Genomic DNA, 27637 nt, shown 5'->3' on the forward strand with positions numbered 1-27637 from the left:
ATATTATTAGATAATGGGAAAAAAATACTTAAGTTAGAATCATCCTAATAAAAGCCCAAATGGGTACTGTGTAAAAAAAAAAGTTAACCCATCCATTCTAGACTCAGTATTTCCCCTTAAGAAGCAAGAAAACTGAAGAAAAAAAACCACTTAGTACAAGACCTACAACCTGTAGTCTCAACACTTCAGGGTAGTTAGGATAAATAAGCACCTGCACCTTCCCAGGCAAGTCAAAACCACAAGAGAAGAGAGAGAAATATGTAACGAAAACTTACAGCCCAAGAGTTTAAGATCAAGCCAGGCCATTTTCTTCATATAAATTTAAGCAATGCTGCTAAAAGCTGCTTTACACATTCCTACCTACTACCATTTACTACTTTCATATCTCGGGGAGGGCATGGAAATACACAAGATCTGGATCGTATGTTCATTAAGAAAAAATTAGAGATTCTAGGGCGTTTCAACACTTCACCTGCGATGGTCAGAGCGGACGCATCTCTGGACCTTTAAAACCTAAATTTAAAACTATCTGTACCGAGGAAGGCCAGATGAGCTCAATTCCCACCCAGTACAACCCCCACTTCAGACCTACAGGCGCCCTACTGAGCGGCTGGGCGAATCCGTCGCGTTAAGTCAGGGCCCCGCTTCTTCCATCAACAGAGACTTTGCGAGCCTCCCAGAAGCTTCGGCTAGGCGGGAGGCCTGGGTGGAGACCGCCACTGCGAGGATGGTACCCACCCAGCCACGAGGACTTCGCGGTTCCCCAGAGGGGCGGGCCAGATCCCGGGTAACCGTGCGCGACATCCACGAGTTTTCAGGACCTCTAGCTTCTCGGCCTTTAGGCCCCGGCGCCTGCGCCATTTAAGCCACAGATACGCCCGCCCCGCCGCGACCGAGCCCGGCAGCCGCCACAACCGCCGCCCGGGGCCCCGTAGCCAAAGGGCCGGATGGACCAAGCGCCGGCCGCGGCGTTCCGGTGCGCGCGCGCGCCTCAGCCAATCGCGTGCTCGCCCGCCCCCCGCCGCCGCGGCGAGGCTGGCGCAGGGAAGAGGAAGAAGAACATTCGCCCTCCTCCTACCAGCGCGCGGGCGGCGGCGGCGGCGGCACCGGGGTCACGAACTCTGACCTTTCACTGACAAAAACAATAACAAACCCCCCCTTCCCCGCGACCCCGGCGGCGCCCCCGGGCCCGTCCCCGCCACCCCGCTCCCACCTCGGCATCTCGTCTCTCGCCCGCTGCCCCGCGAGCCCGCGGCCCCCGGGCTCCCGCCATCCGCCGACGCCGGGAGCCGGGGCTCCCCGCGCCCTGCCCTCCGCGCCGGGGGCCGCCCGCCGCAGACACGGGACCCGCTTCGAGGCCGCTTTGGCGCCAAACCCTAAGGTAAAATTGAAAGAGGGTCGGGCGGGCTCGGGCCGGCGGCGGAGGGGGCGGGCCTGGCGCGCGGACATGGAGGCGCCGCAGCGGCGGCTGAACCCGACCCTTTTACCTTTGCCACGGGGCGGCGGCGGCGGCGCCCGGCGCTTTGCATAGTGGGCCGGGCCGCTCCCCTCCCCTCCCCGCCCGCGGCCGGACGAAGCGAGCGGGTTCCCCCTGACCGGCCAGGCCGGCGCAAGGGTGGGGGCGGAGGGGGAATGGCCGCGGCCCCGCCTCACAGTTGGCCCTCCGCCAGCGCCGCCATTTTGTTCTCGACGGAGATGGCTCGGGCTGGTCGGGCTCCCTTCCTCCTTATCCTCCTCCGCCCTCCTGCAGTTTCTTGTTCCCTCTCTCCTGGGCTCTTTGCCCCTCCGCCTCTAGTCCGCTTTTGGCGGCCGCCGCGGCCCAACCGCCGTTTTTTCTAAAGGGGAGGGTAAAGGGAAAGGAGGAAGGCGGGTGCGAGGCACCACCTCGTGAGCGACGGGTAGGCCGACCAATTGGCGCCCGGATAGGAGGGTCGGGTCCTGTGGCTCCGCCCCCATAAGCTTTGTTGATTGGGTGAGGCCGAAGAGGGCGGTCCCTATGGGGCGCAGGAGCCCTGGCGGGGCGGGAGTAGAGGCCGGGGCGCGGAGTGGGGCCGGGTCGCCGGGGGCGGGGGCGGGGCCGGGGGCGGGGCGCAAGGGGCGCGGCCGGGTGGAGAGGCCGGCGCCCGCCCCTGGGCCCTGGGGTGGGCGGCTTTCCTCCGCCTGGGACGCGTCCAGAATGAGTACTAAGAACAATAGTATTAAAGGTGATGCACTTCGAGTCCACGATGAGGTCTCTAGGGAAGAGGTTTTCGGAACGCGGACGGACCCGTTTCAGGGCTCCTGCTCGTTATTTCGGAGCGGCCATGGCTAATCCCCAATTGAGGCTCAGTTTTATCCATTGTAAAATGGGGAGCATGCTCATTCTTTCCAGGCTGGACCTCCCTTTTCAGCATTATTTTTGGGGCTGTACTCAGAAAATGAGTCAAGTCTGCTTTGCTAGCCTCAAAGTCACTTGAAAATGATGTTACTGTTAAAAATGGGATTACAGCCACAGGGAGAGGCAAGCTTAAGGGTATTAAGGGCTTGAGAGAGCACAATTCGGGGTGATTCTCTTCTCATTCTTTCGCTGAATACATGTTTACTTAGTTTTAGGCATTGGGGATACATCTGGAGAACCAGCCGGACGAGACCCCTGCCCTCACTAGAGTTGGGGGCTGGGGGGTGAATAGACAAAGAAGTAATTCCAGAGAGTGTGGTAAGTTCTGTGAAAGGAAAGAAACCAAATGACCTGAAGAAGAGCTCAGGCACTAATTTAGTTGGAATGGTCAGGGTGGCCTCTCTGAGGAAATGATGTTTGAACAGAGGAACCCAAGGAAGGAATGGCATTCCAGACAGGACAGCCTGTGTAAGGGCCCCGGAGGAAGAGCATTTGATGTGATTGAGAACTAGCTACTTGTGGCTGGAGAGTTGGTTGGAACTACTTAATTGTCCATTATCCCACTCCAGGCCAAAGGCTGTGAAATATAGCAACGGTAGTGAGGAACAAATCTTCAATGTAATAATAAAGTCGAGGAAAATACGGCCTTCATACGAATTGCTGGTGAATACATGACTTGGGAGGAGGGCATCGGAAACTCACTTTACTTCCATATTCAAATCTTTGTCAGCCTCTTATATACATCTTGAATTCTTCAAATATTTCCTGAATGCCACAAATACTCCAAGCACTATGTGCTAGGCTGAGAGTACAAAAATGACTAAGACACTGGTGCTCAAACATGTGAACAAGATTTTTTTTTTTTTTTTTTTGAGACCAGGGTCTTGCTCTATCACCCAGGCTGAAGTTGAATATAATTATCTGTGTACAAGTTCTACACGCACGCGCGCTCTCGTTCTCTCGCTCTCTCTGGCTCTCTCGCTCTCTCGCGCGCGCGCTCTCTCATGCTCGCGCTCTCTCTCTCTCTCTCTCTCTCTCTCTCTCTCTCTCTCTGTCTCTCTGTCTCTCTCTGTTTTTCTTTCTCTGGACCTAAAGAGAGATTTATACACATGCATACACAGACATAAAATGTTTCAGTGTTGTGATTAGCAACTCCCAGCTTTTACTAGCAGTGTGATTTTGTGTAAGTTACCTTTCCTAGCCTCACTAACCTCGTCTGGACAATAATAGAACCTTCCTTCTAGAACTGAAGATTAAGTGAGTTAATGTAAATAATAGAGCTTAGTAAAGTGCCTGACATATAGTAAATACTCTATAAATAATTAGCGTTATTGTCATTATGAAGTACTGCTATAGACATTGGACTAGTTGAGTGATAGAAACAATGAAATTTTTAGGCAGTGTAGTGTAGGGGCAAAAACAAGAGATTGATGTTCTGAAATTCTAGTTTTGGCCCTATGCTTTCAACTAGTTACTTGGCATCCAGGACAAACATTTAGAAAATAAAATAGTGGAACTAAATAGTACTAACCAAAGTATAGGGTGCTTTATGATTTACAAAACTCTTTTACAGGCAGTATGTTGTTCAGGCTCCCCTAGAACCTACATAGTGGCAGAGGCTCTTTTCCTGCTTTGTGTTTAAAAAGCATTCCAAGGCTTTTCATTATTTTCTTATCTGTGTACCCCTAACTCCCTGTGCTCTGGACACACTGGCCTACCTTCAACTTTCTTGACCAGTGTAGCTTACCTTCCCACTCTATGCCCTTTCACAGGCTGTTCCCTCAGCCGGATATTTTCAAATGTCTGTCCCCTACCCCTGTGTCCCCCCAACCCTACCTCAGATATTGGCTCAAGCATCGCTTCTTCAAGGGAAGTCCACCCTAATTCCCATTGCTAATCTAGATCAGATTCTTTTTATTGTGTTTCTTTATAACCTTTATTTCACTTTGTAATTACACGCTCCATTATGTGATTATTTGATTAATGTCTGTCCTTACCACACTGTAAGCCAGGAGAGCAGGAATATATTTTGTTCACTATTACTTACCCTGCACTTAGAAGAGTGCCTGGCAGTATTTGTTGAATGAATTGTTGATAATTTATGATGTCATTGATAACTAAGTTGCTCTGCATTGATGGGTACCTTTTATGTGAGCCTCTTTGGCAATTCAGATAATACTGCCAGCAATAAAAAGCCTATTAAGGTATTTGGTTGTATTTAGGACGTGATTTCTGTCAGGTATGCCGCTGCCTTGAGACATAAAAACTGGATAAAATGACCTGTTTCAATCATTTTCCCCACTATATTGATATTTTTATGATTGAATTACAGATTTAATTACATGAAAGTAAGTTCATATGTGAAGAAATAAATAGCCCAAACATCCTTAAGTTATTTAACCGAAGAAACAAAGCACCAAATTAACATAATTTTCTTGATATCAAATATTCTGATTTTTGTTTCACTATCACAGGGAATTGGAGAGCAAGGAAGAAGCCTCCAGGGGGTTCACAGGGAGTTGGGAGTTGAAAATCTCTGTAGCCATTACTTTGGGATATTTATCCTTCCAGAGATAAATGTATTCATTTAATGAAATTATTGAAAATCATCTTTTAATTGCTTTACCAAGGCTAAAAGCAAATTTTGTAAAGCGTATGTCATTTCTACTCCAAAGTGTGATAAAGAGAACATTTGTATTGACTTATTTTATATTGTAAAACTTTTTTTTAAAGTAGTCTGCCTATTGGTTTATTTATTTATTTATTTATTTATTTATTTATTTTTGAGAAAGAAAGAATAAGAAAAAGAATAAAGAAGAGGAAGAAAGAGAGGAAGAGGGAGAGAGAATGGGGGTATTGCTTTATTGCCCAGGCTAGAATGCAGTCTAAATATGGGTATGCCTATAATTGTCTTTAATAATGGAGACATAAAAGAAAATGAGGGAAGAGAATAACAAACAAGGAGCCAACAACATTTCGTTTAAACTTCTAAGTTGATATGATGTGGTACTGCTAAGAGTGTATATTTTGTGTGTTTAAAGTGGAGAGTTCTATAAATGTTAATTACGTTTACTTGTTTTAGATCTGAGTTCAAGTCCTGGATATCATTGTTAATTTTCTGTCTCATTGATCTGTCTAATATTAATGTTGAAGTCTCCCACTATTATTGTGTGGGAGTCTAAGTCTCTTTATTAGTCTTGTATGTCTGGGTATTCCTGTATTGAGTGCGTATATATTTAGGATCTTTAGCTCTTCTTGTTGTTGCATTGATCCTTTTATCATTATATAATGTCCTTCTTTGCTTCTTTTGATCTTTGTTGCTTTAATGACTATTTTATCAGAGGCAAAAATTGTAACTTCTGCTTTTTGTTTATTTATCTTAGCTCTCTGGTTGGTTGGTAAATCTTTCTCCATCCCTTGTTTTGAGTCTTTGCATATCCTTGAATGTGAGATGGATCTGGATGCAGCATACTGATGGGTTTTAGTTTTTTATCCAAATTGCCTGTCTGTCTTTGGATTGGGGGATTTAGTCAATTTAAATTTAGAATTAATAATGATATATGTGAATTTAATACTGCCATTTAATATTAGCTGGCTATTTTGCCCATTAGTTGATGTAAATTCTTCATTATATTGATGCTTTTTACTTTTTGGTATTTTTTAGAAAGGCTGATACTGTTTGTTCCTTTCTATGTGTAGTGGTTCTTTCAGAAGCTCTTGTAAAGCAGGCCTGGTGGTGATGAAATCTCTGAGTGCTTGCTTGTTCACAAAAAACTTTATTTTTCCTTCACTTATGAAGCTTAGTTTGGCTGGATGTGAAATTCTTGGTTGAAAGTTCTTTTCTTTAAGGATGTTGAATATTGGCCCCCACTCTCTTCTGGCTTGTAGGGTTTCTGCTGAGAGATCTGCTGTAAGTCTGATTAGGCTTCCCTTTGTGGGTAACCTGACCTTTCTCTCTGGCTGCCCTCAGTATTTACTCCTTCATTTCAACCCTGGTGAATCTGATGATTATGTGCCTTGGAGTTGCTCTTCTTGAGGAATATCTTTGTGGTGTTCTCTGTATTACCTGGAGTTGAATATTATCCTGCCTTACTAGGTTGGGAAAATTTTCCTGAATAATATCCTGAAGCGTATTTTCCAGCTTGGATTCATTCTCTTCGTCACATTCAGGTATACCTATCAAGTGTAGATTAGGTCTTTTCACATAGTCCCATATTTCTTGGAGACTTTGCTCGTTCCTTTTTATCCTTTTTTCTCTAATCTTGTTTTCTTGTTTTATTTCATTGAGTTGGTCTTCGACCTCTGATATCCTTTCTTCTGCTTGATCAATTCGGCCATTAAAACTTGTGCATACTTCACGTAGTTCTCGTATTGTGTTTTTCAGCTCCATCAATTCACTTATTTTCCTCTCTAAATTGTGTATTCTTGTTAACATTTCGTCAAACCTTTTTTCAAAGTTCTTAGTTTCTTTGGATTGGGTTAGAACAAGTTCTTTTAATTCACAGAAGTTTCTTATTATCCACATTTTGAAGCCTGCTTCTGTAATTGGAACACACTCGTTCTCCATCAAGCCTTGTTTCATTGCTGATGAGGAACTGTGATCCCCTGCTGAGGGAGAGGCATTCTGATCTTGGGTATTCTCAGCCTTTTTTAGCTGTTTTCTTCCCTTCGTTGTAGATTTATCCATCTGTGGTCTTTATAATTACCGTCTTTGTAATTGGAGTTTCTGAGTGGACGTCCACCTTACTGATTCTCAGCGCCGAAATCTGAGCAACCCACTGACTAAATCAGCGGCGTTAAGACTGATGGTGCTTTTCTGACTCTGTACCAAGAACCGACACTCTGAGACGCCAGCAAAACCGCCTCGCCGGTCACAAGAGTTGCGCTGGTGACCCGTGGGGCTCCTCCGCTGGGAATCTCCTGGTGCCTGAGCAACAAGAATTCATGTGAAGGTGTGGCATCCTCTCGTTCTTTGCGCTTTCACTGTTACCTACAATCCCGAGCTGCTAGTGATCAGCCATCTTGGATCTCTCTCCATTGTAAAACTTTTAAAATAAGATACCGTTAGGGTATTTTCAAAATAACAGTAGTTTATTATTGGATTTCTTTTTTTTCTGTCTTGCTCAAGGATTTCTGGTATCACTTGTTCAATTCAACACTTGATTCATTGAGCTAATTACTCAGGGTAACCGAAGAACTGATAGTTTAGTAAAACAGCTATATGTTTTCTTACACCATTAAGTTACTCATTTATCGCTTTCAGTAGCTATATTCACAGTGACCTTGAAGTTTTGTTTTCATGATCATTCCTTTATAGAAGAAAAATATCTATGTGTAACAACCTTCTTACTTTATGAAGTTGGCTGGGAAGCTTTAGCATCTGTCTCCAAGGAGTCATGTGGCAGGGCAGTGCAGTAACAAAGAGTTTGGGGTATGAAGGCAGAAAGACCTGGCTTCAGAACCTGGAGTTTGTAGATTCTCTGAGGCGTGTAATTCCCATTTGTCAAACAGGGAGGTGGTAGCCAGCGTTGAGATAGGGGCCAGAAGTAGAGGACACTTGTTGTCTGAATGACCTTTTGAGAACAAGGGAGGTGAGTCTGTGGAGCAGCCCTGTTTTCAGCCAGGGCACTGAGCCACTGGCCTCCTGTGTCAGTTGCCTGAGTGTCTCCACATATTGAGGGCCTTCCATTGGGATTTTTATTGTTGAGTTCTCTTACCTATGAGCCATATGCTCCTTTAGTCCCAAAGCATCTCCTATACAAGTATCACCTTAATAAATACCACATTGGGAGTCTGTGAAGGAATCCTAGAATCTCAGAATTGGAAGTGGCCTTAGACCTCAAGTTCAGCCTCATACTTGATGCAAGAATCCCCTGCTGGATTTTTGTTTACCTCTTTTTACTTTATTGTTAACTATGAGGGCCTTAAATGATACTGACTTTTTTCTTCCCTGTGTGATCATCATCTTTAACCTATTAGATACATTTGTGCCCCATCACACATTGTAAAAGATAATGTTCTTCCTTATTTGTTGGAGGTTTGCTTGCCTTCAGCCTAACATACCAGAGGCTGAGATACTCTGTCATTCTCTCCCATCCTGCCATTCTTTTCCCCAGATCCCACTACTGCTACCCCAGATAGCAGGCCTGCTCCCTATGCTCACTTCAGGTCCTGAGTGCTAGAGAGTAAAGCAGCAGGAGCTCGATACCAAAAGGAAGAACTGCCCGGGAACAACAGCTTGACTAGCATAGCTCACAATGATGAGGAGGGGGAGTGAGTAGAGGGATGAAACCCCAGATCAGTGCATTAGCATAGGTATTTGTTAAGGGGACAAGAAATGCAGATGCAGACCCCTGGTACCTGGAAGTCTTAGAATAGAGATGGGAGGTGAATTGTTAGGACAGAAAGGGAATAGGCTAGCTCAGACACTTGACTGTTCTTTCTGAGTTACCCTTAGATTCCAGGTGGCCTGTAATGACGAAAGTCAGCCTCGGGCAAAACGTGATTTTTAGGGGCAATAAAAAGTACCTCCTACACTGTAATAAGAGTCCTGAAGTCCTTTAATAGGAGGTGAAACTTTCTTTTCCATAATTATTAACAGTAACCCCAAAGATTTTAATCCACAAAATGTTAACATATAGATGGAGAGGTATTTCATTCCAAGAGTCCAAGTGTAAAAGGATGTTTCCCCCTGTTTGGGTTAGTGAGAGGTGTGAGAAAAGATCTTGGGGCCTGAATAGTGGGGTGACTGCTACTGAAAAGTAAAGAGGAGAAATGAGAGACTGGTGGGGCTAGACTCAAGCTTTGAAGGCTTCCTGTTTTACAGGGAGGCACTTTATTTACCTTTGTTGTTCGTATATTAATAAAAGCTATGCAGGAGAAAAAAAGTTTCCTACCTGACTGCCCACCCATGTTTCTTAAAAAGAAAGATAAACAACCGAGGCTGGGTGGCTCTTGAGAAGTTACACAATACTAGCAGGCTTCATGCTGCGTTTCCCCCAGTGGTGTTGTACAGTGAATCTGATTAGCTATTATTTGTAGAACACTTTGGAAATGTCATTTGTACCACCCTGGTTCTTGTCCCCTGTCCCCTCACTATGGTGTCTGTAATAATACATCTTTTTATTAGGTTGATAAGATGACTAGCCCTGGAATTATTGAAAATTCATCTTTTAATTGATTGCTTTACCAAGGCTAAAAGCAGATGTCACAAAGTATATATCAGCTCTTAACTGGAAAGGCTAATAATTAGAATGTGTTGTTGACTTAATATAATACAGATTTTTAAAATAAAATTTAAATTTGTAATATATCTTTTTTCTAAATAAGTAAACAATGTACTTACGAAAGTAAAAATTAAAAAAAGAAGTTAAACATAGTTAATTTTTTAAAACAGTAAAATTTTCAAACAAAAGATAGTGCATCAAAAGGCATGTGTAAAAATGTTCATAGGATCAGATGTAATCGTTTCGCCAGGATTTAAAAAAAAAGTTCAGAGGAGCACTAATCATAAGGGCTCCAAACTAGAAACAACCTAAGTGTCCATCAGCTATAGCATGGAGAAATAAATTGGGCATAATCATACATTAGATTACTATACAACAGTGAAAATGGATTCACTACTCATGGTTATTATAAAAATAATGTTGGGCAAAAAAAGCCAGGAACACCAAAAAGTGTATTGTAAGCAGTGCAATAGTATTGTAAAGTAATACCAATATTATAAACGTCAGGAGAGGGAAGAGAAGTTAATGACTATGGGAGGGGTGTGAGAGGAACTTTTGGGGTACTGGTAATGTCCTGTTTTCTGATCTGAATGGCACTTACATGTCTATTCTGTGTGTTCAGTTAGTGAAAATTCATCAAACTGTTCATTTATGATTTGTGCCCCTTTTTTTTTTTTTTTTTTGAGATGGAGTCTCCCTCTGCCACCTAGGCCAGAGTGCAGTGGTGCGATCTCGGTTCATTGCAATCTCCACCTCCCAGGTTCAAAAGATTCTTGTCCCTCAGCTTCTTGAGTAGCTGAGACTACAGGTGTGGGCCATCATGCCCAACAAATTGTTTGTATTTTAATAGAGACAGAGTTTCACCATGTTGCCCAGGCTGGTCTCGAACTTCTGAGCTCAGGCAGTCCACTCACTTTGGCCTCCCAAAGTGCTAGGATTACAGGTGGGAGCCACTGCACCTGGCTGATTTGTGCTCTTTTGTATTTGCATGTTGTAGTTAAGCAAAAAATTTTACTTAAGATAGTAAAATTATTTTCACTATTTTAATTAATGTGACTATTGTTTAGGTTAAGTTTTAAGGGAAGAATGTGTTCAGAGTTCTAAAACTGCCATGGTTCTACCTGGGTGGAGCAGCCTCAGAAGTTTCTGTTAGCAGTACTGAAACGTAACTTACATATTAGGAATTAGTGGTTGTGTATATTATTAAATGATCTAGCTTATTGATGTAAGCAATTTGTTCCCTTAATTTTTTCTGTCACTTTTTTTTCCATCTCTCCTTGACTTCCTTTTTTCTAGGAAATTATTTTGAAGGACACTGTGATCTAGAGCAACTATTGGGATTTTAGAGTCAAAGAGTCCTGAGTTGGAATCCTAACTTACTAGCTGGATGAGTTGTAACTGCTGAATCTCAGGTTTTTCCATTTGCATTGGTGGACATAATACTACATATTCAGAAAGTGTGCTAAGGATTAAATCACGCCTAGTTTGATTTAAAGCACATCATGGATGTCCAGAGAATTCATCCTGCTTTTTTAAATCCATCTACCCTGGCTTGCACTAATAGATATGAAGAAAGTCCATATAACCCTTATACCTGGGCTCTTGGTAAGATGACAAAAAAATCATCCACAGTATACAATGACTTTTTTAGGGAAAGTATCCACACAGAAAATTGTAGCACTGCCCTGGTACTGTTAATACATAGGAACCCCATTTAGGTGAAAGCCACTTCTCTTTCCTGCTAGTCACTCACCTCACCTTGCTACTCCCAGCATGTACATAGGCCCTTTTTTATAGTCTAGACTTTGAATATGGAAGAAACACCTTTCCAATGGAGGGGCACAATGGACAAGAAATTACCTGATGCTAAAGCTAAGTAAACTTTGAGTCTAAATAATAGCTGGCTTTCCGTTGACAGGAAGTATACCTAAACTTGACCTTAGGGGCATCCCAGTGAGTATCTTTACTGTTGTTGCACGTTTGTATTACACTAAACCTGCCACTTGAATTTCATTTTTTGCTTTCAAGTCTTGATCTATGATTGCAAGTTCAAGCTATGTATTTCTTATTTTTTATCCTCTCTCAGGCTATCTAAATCCTTCTGTTTTTATTTTCCCGTGAATATGGACAGACTTCTGACAATCAGAATAATTAAACTTATACTGAATACCTTGTACCTATTAAGAGCTCTGTGCCCAGTAGTATTTTGCAAGTAGTTATTAGGCATTGGTTTATTTTAAAATATTTGTAAGATTTTATTCTAATTTATCCCCTTCATTTTGCCCAGTTGTACAGTTTAACAGGGTGAATTACAAATACTTTGTGCATTAGTTTATTTTATTTTATTTTTCGTTTTTAAATTTTTTTTTTTTTTTTTTTTTTTTTTTTGAGACGGAGTTTCGCTCTTGTTGCCCAGGCTGGAGTGCAATGGCGCGATCTCGGCTCACCGCAACCTCCGCCTCCTGGGTTCAGGCAATTCTCCTGCCTCAGCCTCCTCAGTAGCTGGGATTACAGGCACACGCCACCATGCCCAGCTAATTTTTAGTATTTTTAGTAGAGATGGGGTTTCACCATGTTGACCAGGATGGTCTCGATCTCTTGACCTCGTGATCCACCCACCTCGGCCTCCCAAAGTGCTGGGATTACAGGCTTGAGCCACCGCGCCCGGCCGTTTTTAAATTTTTAATTATTTTTTTGAGACGGAGTTTCACTCCTGTTGCCCAGGCTGGAGTGCAAATGGATCAATCTCAGCTCATTGCAACCTCTGCCTCCTGGGTTCAAGCAGTTTTCCAGTCTCAGCCTCCTAAGTAGCTGGGATTACAGGCACCTGCCACCATGCCCGGCTAATTTTGTATTTTTAGTAGAGATGGGGTTTCACCACGTTGTCCACGCTGATCTCGAACTCCTTACGAGAGTCCTGGGATTACAGGCATGAGCCACTGTGCCTAGCTGCATATGTGTTTTAATATTTCCATGTGTATATAGTTAAATCTCATGTGAGCCTTATGTGAAAATTAGAGACTTATTCCTAATCATAATACAGATTTTACAGTTTGAGTTACTTTCAAATTTCTTGGAGAAAGTAAAAGTGACACCATCACTTTTCACCAGTAATGCTACCATATATTGCATTTCTACTGTGTCCCAAGCACAGTGAGTACACATTTAAGATGTAATCTTCGCAGTAACCTCATATGCTCAGTATCAGAGAGATCAACTTAGTGCCTGAGCCTTAGAACCTGATATAGTTGTTTATTAAAGAAATACCAAGACAGTAGATACTTTGCATGTTATATAATTATAAACCATATAACAAATATAGATGATATGAATCAGTTGATTGTGGAGGGAAAGACAGGCTCACTCATTCCTGTTAATGAAGGCAGAGCCTCCTTGTCCCAGGACTTACTGTTATCTGAAACTGGAGATTCAGGTGTTTCCAGAGCCCAGCTTTGCACTGCAGTGAAGTCTTCGCCCTACTTCACTGAAGAAATTCTGGTTGCAAGGTTTAGCTGTCAATTTGTGAGCCTAGAAGAGCTAATTGAAAGTCATCGTTGTGTTCTCTGCTTCTTTGTTGTTGATGGGGTGGTATTGATCTACTTGGATTTGAAAGAATTTCTTATAAAACCTGTCACATGAGGCCAACCAGTTATTACTTACTTCCATCTTTCTGTGGTCTGTATTACAATTTGTTATTTTTTTAAAGGATGTCTCACAATGTTGCCCAGGCTGGATACGAAACAGTTTTTATATACTGTGCCCTGTTGTCATTTGTGTGCTATCCAGGAAAAACACACTACTTTAAGAATCTGCTTTCATCGGTAGACTTTACTGTTGATAGCACTTCCTAACTGGCCTCCCATCTACAGTTTCTGTCTTTTCTATCATTTCCATGCTGCAGTCTAAATTTTTTTTAAGCTCCAGATATGAATGCATCATTTTTCTACCAAACTCCTGATAATTCTACATTGTCTACAATGTCAGCCTCCCTTTTTCCCCAGTCTCTGTAATAATTCCACACCACAGGCCAGGCGCCGTAGCTCACATCTATAATTCCAGCACTTCGGGAGGCCGAGGCTGGTGGATCACAAGGTCAAGAGAACGAAACCATTTTGGTCAACATGGTGAAACCCTGTCTCTACTAAAAATACAAAAAAATTAGCTGGGCATGGTGGCACGCGCCTGTAGTCCCAGTTACTCGGGAGGTTGAGGCAGGAGAATTGCTTGAATCCAGGAGACAGAGGTTGCGCCAAGCCGAGATTGCGCCATTGCACTCCAGCCTGGGTAACGAGCGAAACTTCGTCTCAAAAAAAACCAAAAACAAACAAAAATTCCACACGACATTGCCTGCCATTGCTCAAATATGCCATTCTTCCTCATACCTGCCAGTTTTGTAAGAGCTGTCCTCTCTGCTTAGAACTCTCTCCTCATCCACCTGTCTTTCTTGGCTGAATTTCCATTCTTCCTTCAAGACTTACTTTAAATAATTCCTCTTCTGTAATGTTTTCATTGGTTCTCACAGGCAGAGAGAAATACTTCTTCCCTGGGAAATACTTCTTCCCTGGGACACTCGTAGCATTTACTTTACATAGATACTTCCGTCTGTTTCCTTCATAAGTTCGTCAAGGACAAGGACTGTTTATTCTCCTCTTCCTCTTTGTTGTTGTTAATTCTCAGCAGTCAGTTCATTGCCCAGTTCATAGCAGTTACTTAATAAGAATTGATGGAGGGGTTGGACTTGATTGGTAAAATCACCAGAGGAAGATCTTCTGTAGCACTTTTTTTTTTTTTTTTAAACTTAATGTACTCAGTTTTATAGCTCTTTTGGTAGCTAATCAGGTTCTTTCCCCTAAACATTATGTGGGGTTGGGAGGCAACCTTGCAAGGTTAATAAGCTGAATGGTTCAAGTACTAGCCTTTAAGACTCAAGTTTATACACCAAGAGCAAGTTTAGTGTTCTGTTCACAGTGCTTATTATTAATACAATGTCTTGTGTATAGTAACCACTTAGTGTTGGTTACTGCTGTTAGTGTTATGCTTGGCTCCACCAGCCAAGAAAGTTGTTTTTAAAAGCTGTACTTTGTAGTATCAAAACAGTAGGATTTTTTTCCAGTTTTAATTAAAAAATTATATTGTGCTAGTGAAGATAGTTTTTCAAACTACATATAACCACAACTTGCTGTTACTTGGAGCCTCTTATTCTAGAGGGACATCTCCTAATTGATAACCATTGCCTGGTAGTACTTTTCTAAAGATGTTTGACCTTCCTTCTCACTGTGTGATCTTTCTGTCTCTAGGACCGCCTATGGCTGCGGTAGCAGTGAGAGAAGCTCTCAGGTGAGAGTCTTATCCCCTGATGTTACCTTTTTTTTCTGGGTGCATTTTAGTTAAATGTTCACCCTGCCCCACTTCCTGACATCACTTGAAGATTTTGTTTTACTTTTTACATTGCGATATCCTGGAAGAAAAAGTGTGTATCTTCCTTTTTTATATATGAGAATAGGATATGGTTTGTGACTTATTTTCAAAAGTAATAGAGAATATATTTTGAAACTACTTCTCACCTCCTCTGACTGGATTTAAATCTTTATTGAAAGCGCTTGCTTTAACATAGTTTCTCTTTCAATTTCTCTCTTACTCTTAGTCTCATTTTTTGTCTCTGCTTGTTTTTCCAGAAGGTGCACATTCCTCCTTGTTCATTTTTAGCAGCTTCCAAAGCTGCTGTTGATGATGCCTGACGATGCTTTGAAGGCAGAAAACCAACAGTGAGATCAAGAGTTGTAAGAATTCAAGTGTATAAAGAAAGGTTGCTGCTCAATTCAAGTGTATAAAGAGAGGTGTTTAAGATGATCCAGGAAGTTGGTGTGGGAGAAAAAGGTGGGGGGCACTCGTCTTATCACATAGCAAGACTTATGCTAACACTGCAGTAAAAAAAAAAAAAGAGAGAGAGAGACAGGGACAAAGAGAACAATAGTGGAATAGAATAGAGAACCTATAGTTATATCCACATATATAGGAAAAAGAGGGATATGGCAGAGATTGCATTGCAGATCAATAGCAAAAAGGATAGATTTTCCCCATGTAGATAATCCATTTTCCAGAACTATTTCTCGAACAGAAAATGGAAAATGGATTATCTACATGGGAAAAAAACTAGTTGGATTCTTACTTCTCATCAGATTCAAGAATCAACTTGCAGATGGATTGAGGACTTAAATATGAGGGGGCAAAACTTAAACATTTCTAAGAAAATATGTACAATTTTATTTACAATCCTGGGATAGGAAACAATTTTCATAAATTAAAGTACAAACTATGAAAGAAAATGTGGATGAATTTAACCTTACTAAATTTAAGGACTTCTGTTCATCAACAAACACCTTAAAGAAAGTAAACAGATGAGCCGGGTTTGATGGCTCACGCCTGTAATTCTAGCACTTTGGGAGGCCAAGGCGGGAAGAGGCAGGAGAATCGCTTGAACCCGGGAGGCGGAGGTTGCAATGAGCTGAGGTAGCATAATTGCACTCCAGCCTAGGCAACAAGAGTGAAACAGCATCTCAAAAACAAACAAAAACAGATGAACCACAGAGTGGAAGAAGTTATTTATAACTTATCAACAAAGGATTAATATCCAGAATACTTAGCTTTTCTACACTTAAACAGATTTACTGCTTCTTCTTTGTGACTTAATGTTTATAGTCACTCATTGTTAGATTTATCTTAGGATCCCAAGCTCTATCTGAAGTTGATTGATCTGCAAATTTATTGTTAAAGTGAATTATTACAGAAAGTTTTCTGTACTAGGCCTCCATTAAATCAGTTTGTCATCTATAAAATCCACTTGGACTCAAAATTTGATGGCTCAAGCCACCTCTTTTAGGGAACCTAGTAGAAAAGATATGCCTTTCTAGTACCCTGTTGTTTTTATACTATTCAGTAATGTTTTCCTAACAATATTTCTCTAATAATTCAAATTCACATATTTCTTACATTGAACTATGGTTAATAACAGAGGAGAAATTCTGTTAACATCTAAAAGTGATAAAAATATTAGTTGCAGCCACATGTTTAGATTTTAGTTTTTAGTGTATAGTACTTACTAGCTATCTGTTTCTTAGAAAATTCCTATTTTCTGTTTTGAGAAAGAATGGAACTCTAGACTTTCACATGCAATAATTTTGTTTTTAACAAGTCAGTTGACTTTCCTGGCATATTTAAAGATGCTTTTTCCTTCCATCTCCATTAGTTGTAATCAAATTGTAGCAAGAGAAAAAGACCAACATGTTTCTTTGTGTTTTTTTCCTTCTGGAAACAAAAGTTAAGTTTTTACCACCTGTTAAAAGAATAAACATTACCTCCTCAGTTTCAGACCTAATGGTATTTTGTGAAAATGAATCAGACACTGGTGGTCTGGTATCATTGTAGTAGTTGGTGCAATACCTACTGTCACAGGATTTTGACTCCTTCAAGATAGGAGCCAGGTCTTTTATATTTGTCAGTAACAGGTTCATCCTCCTGTTTCTTTCTCTTAGCATTTTGGCAATAAAATATGTGAATTAGAATTATCATAATAGAGGTGGCTATCTAATAATAAATAGAATGATATAGAAAGTTACCAGAGAGTTAAAAAGCTTCATAGAGATGAGTGATTATAATACTTTAGATAGGAATTGCAGAAAAGTATTTTGTAAAATTGCATTTTGAGATAATCCGCTTTGTGATTGAGGGAGGGCAGGCAAATGAACTCTGTTCATGTGTATTGCGCACACAGTACAATATAGTTTATGTATGTAAGTCCTGAAAATAGATTTGAGCTTTGTTCTGTGGATCATGGGGCCTGTACAGTCAATAGTGAATTGTTCAGGAACTGGGTCCAGATTATCCTGAATTCTTTGTGGTAGAGCCTTTGAAAGGGCTTAGGAAATATTCAGGAGAGCTGTTTCATGACCAGAAGAGACCAGGAGTCTGCTTCTGCAGCAGTGCTGGTACTCAAATAATCCTGACCCAGGAGACTAGCACACTCTTTGATCTTTAGATGATCTTTCTCCATTTTTATAAATAATGACATCAAATCTATTTTTACTAATAGTAGAAAGCTGAATTATCTGGTTTTGTAATTTAATGAGGACTTAATATAGTTATGGGTACCATATTTTGTTAGCACACTTTAGTAATGCAGTCTCCTTGCTTCTTGCTTTCTTAGGGATAGTATTTGCTTTTCAGCCTATGAATGAGGTTTGTTAGCACCAAACAGGGTGTTGCTTCTCACTTTGCCACTAGTAAAAGAGGTGTGGTTGATGATAGCTATCTAGGCTTTATCCAAAGTTGATCTCACAGCTTTCTCAGATAGCTACCTTCTTTTTCAGCATACTGTGACAAGGGAGCTATCCAAAGAAGTGTGATTCCCACCTCCCTGAGAGGTAAACCAAGCTGTTACAACCCAGGAGACCTGATAATTAAATTTCTGAATTCATCTTTCTTTATGTTTGCCAGTGGAAGTTTCTAAATTGAAATGTTTCTACAAATTAGTTTTGGTACCTGTAACTGAAGGAGCTGGTGCAGTATATACAGATATGTCTAGCCTGCCAGGTCTGCCTACTATATATAGAGGGCAAAGTCTACACAAGACAGTACCAAAGATGAATTTTGATTACTAATATTTTTCAAGTAGCCTGGTTTTTCCCCACCTGATAGAAGTTGCTACATCTTTCCAAACAGGTTCTCTAATGATCTTGCTTCACCATGGCTACAAATATGGAGGGGCTGGTTCAGCACAGAGTGGGGACCCAGCAGGTGGCTGAGGTGAGTGATAGGGGCTAGCTAGCACAGTAGCTGGCACCCTCACTTCTGAAAGGAAAAAAAAAATTAGTGTGCTCAGTTTTTTCAAAACAATCCCAAGGAGGTCAGCATGTGATATGTCCTAGTGTGCTGTTACAGAAGAAAAAAAATGACAAGAACATTTATTTGTAACTTATTTTTTTTTTCTTCTTTTTTGTGCATGAGTAGGGTGGCCTATCTGAATTTAATTAAGGTGACTTGAACGTTTACCTTGAACCAAAAACTGGTAAAATCTGATTCTTATTGAACCTTGTGGGTATAGTTTTAACTCCAAGTGTCTGTCTTAATTTCTCATTCTTTGTTAATACTGTGGAATAGCCGGGCGCGGTGGCTCACGCCTGTAATCCCAGCACTTTGGGAGGCCGAGGCGGGTGGATCACGAGGTCAAGAGATCGAGGCCATCCTGGTCAACATAGTGAAACCCCGTCTCTACTAAAATACAAAAATTAGCTGGGCATGGTGGTGCGTGCCTGTAATCCCAGCTACCCAGGAGGCTGAGGCAGGAGAATTGCCTGAACCCAGGAGGCGGAGGTTGTGGTGAGCCAAGATCGTGCCATTGCACTCCAGCCTGGGTAACAAGAGCGAACTCCGTCTCAAAAAAAAAAAAAAAAAATACTGTGGAATAGTAGAAAGTCTGATTATGTGCATTCAGCAGTTGTTGACAATTTACCATGGACCAGGGATCTTACTAAGTGCTGAGATGTATGGAGGTGAATGAGTCATGGATTGTTCCCTTTAGCGATCTCGAGGCCTGATAACGGAGTTGTTATGAAACAGGTTGAGAAGTATAATTTCACGTGAGGGATTTGATTCTGGAGGTGGTTCTTTAATTATGAGTAAGCATTTGTTAAGACAGACCCAAGTAAGTGGGGTGGGGATCTTTGTGGCAGATTCTGGCGAGAGCATCCTAAGTCAGAAACCTATGTAAAAGGACATAGGCATTAAGTAGCTTTGCATCTTCGGGCAACTTGACATGACACACACATTAAAGCTGTCATCACTAATAGCATACTTTGAGCATTCACTCTGTACCAGGCCCTATGCAAGGGCTTTAACCCTCACAGTAACTTTCTGAAGTTGGTGCTGTCAGTATTCCCATTTTGTAGGTAAGGAAACCAAGTAGCAAAGAATAAGTAATTAGCCAGAGGCACACTAGCAAGACAAGATGCTGACCCAGGTCTCGCCTCCAATTAACCATGGGTCCTACTGCAGCCAGAAGCCAAAAGGTTGAGATTCACATTTTTTCAATAATGCTCCTATTTCTAGGGCAAAGACACAAATTTGCATTCAAAGAGGATTTTTTAAAAACAAAAACAGAGTATACATATGCCAGTTTAACCAGTAAAAATGATGAGCAGATTTTTCAGATTTTTAGATCAACCCTTAACTTAAAGGCAACAATATAACTAGTTACCTACCTCCCCTTCCCACCCAGCAAATAATGGTTAATAGTAACTGAAAATGAAAGAAGATAGATTTCACAAATATTTTAGTATTGTATTTTTCAATGGACTATCAGAGTTATAGAAGTATTGGGATTATATGTTTGTGCAACAAGTCATTTAACGTCATCGGTGGGTTCTTGGAAACCAGCTTTTTGTTAATTGATATAAACAAGCATTAAGTTCCTATGGCATATTTCTAGTCAAAAAAAATCACCACATTTCTAAATAAAGATACAGAACACCTGCAGTATTAAATATTGAAATAAATGTGAGGTCTACATATATTTAAGATTAAAGACTATAAAAACAGGAAAATTATTTGTTTAATTTTTGGTGAATCAGTGAGTGACGGCAGTCATAGTGTGGTGGGCTATATTAAGGAATAATTGTTTGCAAAGCAAAAGTTGTCAGGAGTTCCTCCTACCTGTATGCAGTCAATCACAAGTATGGCAGGCTCACTGAATGATTTCTTAATGCATAGTTTATTGTCGTGCATTTGTATGATTACTGTAGACTTTATGAATTTTTATTTTACGATAATTTGTATTCATTCATTCATTTCCCAACCCACTTATTCCAGTTCAGGGTGATAGGTGGCTGGATCCTGTCCTGGCAGCTCAAGCCACAAGGCAGAAACACTCCTGGCCAGGACACCATCCCATCATAGGATGTACTCACACACATATCCCCACTTACTCAGACTGGGATAATTTAGACACACCAAGTCACCCCACATGCACATCCTTGGCATGTGGTGGGCGAAGCTGGAGTACCTGCAGAGAACCCATGCAGACATGGGGAGAACATACAGACTTCCCACAGACAGCGGAATCACTTTTTTCCTCATCAGCAAACATGATAACAAAACAACATTATTTGAGGACTCCTGTATTTATTTGTTGCTTTGTTTTGTGATAGGAATAATTACCTTGAAAATAATTGTTAATTTTTCAGATATCTGTGTTTCCACTTTGGGCTGATTTGGAGACTACTATATGGATTGCTGCCCTTAGAGGCCATCATTAATTCTTTATCTTTCTGTAGCATAAGTCATCAAGCAACATCACTAATTGTTTAGGAAAGAGGTTAATACAGGCTAATATAAGTTCTTTGTATGCATTCAAAAAGTTTGCTAGCTAAAATTTTCTGCCAGATAGCTTATTTCCTTCAGGTAGTGGAATTTCATATATTAACTTACTTCAACTGTTGTTTTCCATGACAAAAAAAAAAAAAAGCATTTTTAGAGACTCAGAATAATGAAAGGCAGTTTCAATTTTGAATGCAAAAATAATCTATTTAAAATATTTTCTAGATTTCCTTGCTGTTTTTTTGCTTGTTTGTTTTTGAGAAGGAGTTTCGCTCCTGTTGCCCAGGTTGGAGTGCAATGGCATGATCTCAGCTCACTGCAACCCTTGCCTCCCAAGTTCAAGCGATTCTGTGCCTCAGCCTCCTTAGTAGCTGGGATTACAGGCGCACACCACCGTACCTGGCTAGTTTTTTGTATTTTTAGTAGAGACAGGATTTCACCTTGTTGACCAGGCTGGTCTTGAACTCCTGACCTCAGGTGACCAAAGTGCTGGGATTACATGAGCCACCACACCTGCCCCCTTGCTGTTATTTTAAGGAATAAGTATGTATTTGTGTCCTTTGAATTTTGGGGCTTAGTAATTTCAAACTCCATATAATAACTATATATGATATTTGATTAGCTAAATGAGTAAGAGGGCCTACAGTTCATGGTAGGTATGTATATGCACTACTTTTAATGCTAAGCAGTAATGGGGTGGGGATAAAGTATCCAAACTTAGAGATAATAAACAGTTTTGGATAATTGCTTATTCAGTCAGCAATTGAGTTCATAATTACGGAACATACCTGTTCACTTCCCATAGGCCAGGGATATTACTCTCGTGGGTAATAGGACGGGGCTTTTGCTCTCCCAGAGCTCTCTAAGGGCATAAGCCTGAGATGGGCTACAGTAGAGGGATGAATAGGAAAGACAGAATCTTGGTACAAAGAGACTCTATCAAGTGAGATTGTGAGCCATGAGATCAGACAGATTGGAGTTTAAATCATTGTCTCTATTAAACAATCAAAACTTTTAGCTGGATATGATGTTGCCTGCCTGTGGTCTCAGCTACTGTGGAAGCTGAGGTTGGAGGATCACTTAATCCCAGGAGTTCAAGGCTACAGTCAGTGAACTATGATCATACCATTTTACTCCCGCCTGGATGACAGAGTGAGGCCCTATCTTTAAAACAAGTTTTTCTAGAAACAAGCTTTAGTAAGTGCCATGCTTTTTTGCTTCATGAAATAACAGCAACATGTGGATTATGTAAATGATATTTTTTATAGTAGAGTCCTCTTTCAGCCTTTTTCTCCGTAGACTACCTAAGTGGCAAATACCAAGATAAACTGCAAAAGTTGGGTGATACAAAATAACAATTTGATGTCCTATAATATACCTCAAATTTAGATAAACTGCAAAATTTGGGTGATACAAAATAACAATTTGATATCCTATAATGTACCTCAAATTTAGTTATTCAGAGAGACAGTTGAATATAGTGGTCAATAGTGCAGACTCTTGGAGCCTGATTGCTTAGATTTAAATCCTGGCCCTGCCACTTGTAAGCACTGTAACCTCTCTGATTTTTGGAATTGTTTATGAATAATTAGTATTAACTTTTCTACTAAAATCTGGTAGAAGTAGCAGAGAAGCCATCTGGGCCTGGACTTTTCAGGTAATTTTTGGATTACTAATTCAGTCTTTACTTGTTACCGGTCTGTTCATATTGTCCATTTATTCTTGAGTCAGTTTCAGTAATTTGTCTTTTTGGGTCTTTGTTTATTTCATTTAAGTTATCTAATTTGTTGGTGTACAGTTCTTCTGGCATTCCTTTATAATCCTTTTCTGTAAGTCAATGGTAATTTATCCTCTTTCATTTGTGATTCTAGTAATTTGAGTCTGCCCTCTTTTTCTTGGTCAATCAGCTAAAGGTTTGTCAACTTACTTATTTTTTTTTTTTTTTTTAACAAACCAGCTTTTTGGTTTAATTGATTTTCTCTATTGTTTTTCTGTTTTCTGTTTCATTAATTTTCATTCAAAACCACAGATAGACTATGTCACATCCACTAGAATGGGTAGAATATAAAAATCAGATAGTAAACATTGGCAAGGAAGTGGGAAAATTGGAAACCTCATACATTGCTGGTGGGAATGTCAGTCAAATGTCCATTAACAATGAAATGACTGGAACTTGATTTTAAAAACAATATGCTTTATTTAAAAAAAAAATAGCCGAGAAAACCGGGCGCGGTGGCTCAAGCCTGTAATCCCAGCACTTTGGGAGGCCGAGGCGGGTGGATCACGAGGTCAAGAGATCGAGACCATCCTGGTCAACATGGTGAAACCCCGTCTCTACTAAAAATACAAAAAATTAGCTGGGCATGGTGGCACGTGCCTGTAATCCCAGCTACTCAGGAGGCTGAGGCAGGAGAATTGCCTGAGTCCAGGAGGCGGAGGTTGCGGTGAGCCGAGATCGCGCCATTGCACTCCAGCCTGGGTAACAAGAGTGAAACTCCGCCTCAAAAATAAAAAAAATAAAAAATAAAAAAAATAAAAATAAAAAAAATAAAAAATAGCTGAGAATGGGAGAGATGAGATGGCAGATGATAATTGGTAACCAAAGCAGTGAGAGCTTGAATCATATCAAACACTGGAATTAATTTTGCTTTTCATATATTAAAGGAATGAAATTTTCTAAAGGGGCTTCAGAATTTTTTAAGCATTTAAGAGTTTCCTCTGTAACTGGAAATTTAAAGCAGACATATAGATACACATACTGCATGTTTCTTCATTGTCTAAATAAAAATACTTTTTAAGCTTCATAAGATACTTTGAATTAGGAGAAATTTAGGAGTTAACTTGCTGAGGTATTTTGAGTGCTTACTGATTGGCAGAAAAGAAATCACTCCTACACCTAAACTGTAAGTTGTATGCATGTTTATGCAATAGAAGTGAGGTGACTGTACAAATCTTTTCCCTCATCTCTGGGCTATCTAAGGGGCTCTCAGCCATCACATAAGGTCCTGCCACAGCTGAGAAAATAGCCAAATTCTTATGACCCTATTATTATATTTATCATCAGGATTTACATCATCACTGCAGAAAACTTACACTAACATTTCCATGTAAGGGAATGTTTAAAAACATAGAGCTCTCCCAGTTCTTGGACAAAATGCAATGTTAGCAAGGTCACATCCTCAAGGGGGAGAAAGCAAAGTCAGGTTCAGTGTCCTGGAATGCTTAGTTCTCTAGGACTAAATTTGATTGATCCTGCCCTCTAACTGGGTGTTTAAATTTTCATTTTCATTTTTCTTTTCTCTTTTTTTTTTTTTTTTTTTGAGATGGAGTCTCATACTTTCACCTAGGCTGGAGTGCAGTGGCACATCTCTTCTCACTGCAACCTCCACCTCCTGGGTTCAAGGGCTTCTCCTGCCTTAGCCTCCTCCTGAGTAGTTGGGACTACAGGCATGCGCCACCATGCCCAGCTAATTTTTTGTGCTTTTAGTAGAGACAGGGTTTCACCTTATTGGCTAGGTTAGTCTTGAACTCCTGATTTCATGATCCGCCCACCTTGGCCTCCCAAAGTGCTGGGATTACAGGCATGAGCCACCATACCTGGCCTAAATTTTCATTTTCTTGTCAAAGTAGTGCATATACATATCTTTAAAAGTTAACCAATACAATGTTAGGCTTGAAGCAGAAATCAGCAGGTTTCTGAACCACTCTTACTCTTGATCACCAAGTCTCCTCTAAATTTGATTTTTTTCTGGTATTTAACTTCATGCTTTAAAAAATGTCCTTACCCCACTATTTCTAAATCTTGATTTATCAGGCTTAGATACTGTCTTTTTTGGAGGTCAGGGTAGTGAGGTTTTTGTTTTTGTTTTTAATTGTGGCAAAATATAAAATTTACTATTTTAAAGTGTGGAGTTCTTTGGCATTAAGTGCTGGTCACATTGTTCTGTAACCATCACCACCATCCATTTCTAGAACTTTTTCTTCTTCCCAGAGTGAAACTGTACCCATGTAGCACCAACTGCCAATCCTCCTCATTCCCCCTAGCCTTTGGCAACCACCTTTATTTTTTTTTTATTTTTTATTTTTTTTTTGAGATGGAGTCCCGCTCTGTTGGCCAGGCTGGAGTGTAGTGGCACAATCTCAGCTCACTGCAACCTCCACCTCCTGGGTTCATAGGATTCTTCTACCTCAGCCTCCCAAGTAGCTGAGCCTACAGGCGCGTGCCGCCACATCCAGTTAATTTTGTTATTTTTAGTAGAGGCAGGGTTTCGCCATGTTGGCCTGGATGGTCTCAAGCTCTTGACCTTGTTATCCACCCACCTCAACCTCCCAAAGTGCTGGGATTACAGGCATGAGCCACCGCTCCCAGCCTAGCAACCTCTATTCTTTCTGTGTCTCTGAATTTGACTCCCCTAGGTACCTTGTATAAGTAGAATTATGTAATTGTCATTCATCCCTGGGCTTATTTCCCTTAGTATAATGTCTTCAAGGTTAATTCATGTTGTAGCATGTGTCACATGTTATAGCATATGTCAGAGTTTCCTTAAGACTAAATAATATGCTACTTATGTATCACATTTTATCTGTTCATCTGTCAGTGGACATTTGGGTTGCTTCAGCCTCTTATGAATGCAGGTATACAAGTATCTGAGTCCCTACTTTCAGTTATTTTGGGTTTGCAGTTGGTACCCAACTTATGATGGTTCAATTTATAATTTTTTTGACTTCCCAATGATGCAGAAGCCATAAGCCATTATACATTCAGTAGAAGCCATACTTCAAGTACCTATACAACCATTCTGTTTTTCATTTTCAATACAGTATTTAATAAATTACTTGAGAAATTCAACAGTTTATTATAAGCTTTGTGTTAGATAATTTTGTTCAGCAGTATGCTAGTGTACTTGTTCTGAGCATGTAAGATAGATTAGACTAAGCTATGCCATTTGATAGGCTAAGTATATTAAACACATTTTTGACTTAATGAAATTTTCAGCTTACAATGGTTTATCAGAACATAACTTCATCATAAGGAATGTCTGTATACCCAGAAGTGGAATTACTGAATCTTACGGTAATTCTGTATTTGATTTTTGAGAAACTGCTATATTGTTTTCCACAGAGGCTGCAACCATTTTACATTCTTAGCAGTGCACAAGGGTTCCAGTTTCTCCACATCCTCAACAACATGTTATTTTTGTTTGTTTGTTTTTGATAAAAGCCATCCTAATGGATGTAAAGTGATAGCTCATTGTGGTTTTGACTTGCACTTCCCTAATGATTAGTGATGTGGAACAGCTTTTCTTTTTTTGTTGTTTATATTGAAAAACTAATTTTACATAAATTCCTTTTTATTTATTTTTTTGAGACAGAGTTTCGCTCTTGTTGCCTAGGTTGGAGTCCAATGGTGCTATCTGCACTCATCACCACCTCCGCCTCCCGGGTTCAACCGATTGTCCTACCTCAGCCTTCTGAGTACCTGGGATTACAGGCATATGCCACTGCAGCTGGCTAATTTTTGTATTTTTACTAGAGACTGGGTTTAGCTCGAACTCCTGACCTCAGGTGATCCTCCTGCCTCGGCCTCCAAAAGTTCTGGGATTACAGACATGAGCCACTGTGCCCAGCCATAAATTTCTTTTAATTAAGGAAACAATGTTATTCTCTTTTTTTCAGACAGTGTCTGATTCTGTCACTCAGGCTGGAATGCAGTGGTGCCATTTTGAATCACTACAACCTCCGCCTCCTGGGTTCCAGCAATTCTTGTGCCTCAGCCACCTGAATAGCTGGGATTACAGATGCACACTACCACACCTGGCTAATTTTTGTATTTTTAGTAGAGACAGTGTTTCACCATGTTAGCCAGGCTGACCTCAAAGTGATTCACCTGGCTGAGCAGCTTTTTATGTGCTAGTTGGCTATTCATATATTTTTGGAGAATGTCTATTCAAGTACTTTCCCATTTTTTTAATTGGGTAGTTTGAGGTTTTTTTGTTGTCGAGTTGTAGAAATCCTTTACGTATTCTGGATATTAAGCCCTTACTAGATTGTATTCTTGCATTGCTATAAAGAAATACTTGAGGCTGGGTAATTTATAAAGAAGAGAGATTTAATTGGCTGATGGTTCCACAAGCTGTACAGAGAGCACGGCAGCATCTGCTTCTGGGGAGGTCTCAGAGGGCTTTACTCTTGGTGGTAGGCAGAGCAGGAGCAGGTATCTTACATGGCAGGGGCAAGACCAAGAGAGAGAGGGGAGGGACTTCACACTTTTAAACAATCAGTTCTCGTGATAACTCTATTCCCATGATCCAGTCACCTCCCATCAGGCCCCATCTGCAGCACTGGGGATTACAGTTTGACATGAGATTGGTTGGGGACACAGATCCAAACCATATCACAGATACATGATTTGCAAGTATTTTCTTCCATTCTGTGGGCTGCCTTTCCAGTCTCTTGATGGTGTCCTTTGATGCAGAAAAGTTTTAATTTTGATGAAGTATAATTTATGTTTTTCTTTTTATTATTTTTATTTTATGTTTTTGTTATTTGTACTTTTAGTGTCAGTCAAGAAATTATTGCCAAGTTATCCAATGTCATGAACCCTTTCCTCTGTGATTTTTTTTTTTTTTTTAAGCAGGATCTTAGCCTGTCACCCAGGCTGGAA

At 40.6% G+C, this 27637-nt stretch overlaps 1 protein-coding gene across 5 annotated transcripts in view; it reads left to right on the top strand.

Annotated features, from left to right (window-relative positions):
• Positions 1-1319: 1319 nt before the first annotated feature.
• Positions 1320-27637, top strand: part of NR2C2 (nuclear receptor subfamily 2 group C member 2) — a 101955-nt gene continuing 75637 nt past the window's right edge. The window contains exons 1-4 of one of the 5 annotated variants that reach the window (XM_074404103.1): positions 1320-1381; positions 2587-2695; positions 14901-14940; positions 15279-18405. In XM_074404103.1, the coding sequence (XP_074260204.1) occupies positions 18346-18405 (60 nt within the window). In that variant the 5' untranslated portion in view covers positions 1320-1381; positions 2587-2695; positions 14901-14940; positions 15279-18345. Of the gene's footprint in view, positions 1382-2586; positions 2696-12206; positions 18406-27637 lie in introns of those variants that run through there. The other 4 variants (XM_074404104.1, XM_074404105.1, XM_074404102.1 and 1 more) reach the window with 4 other exon arrangements.

This window comes from Saimiri boliviensis, chromosome 8, assembly GCF_048565385.1.
Source record: "Saimiri boliviensis isolate mSaiBol1 chromosome 8, mSaiBol1.pri, whole genome shotgun sequence".
Lineage (NCBI taxonomy): Eukaryota > Metazoa > Chordata > Mammalia > Primates > Cebidae > Saimiri > Saimiri boliviensis.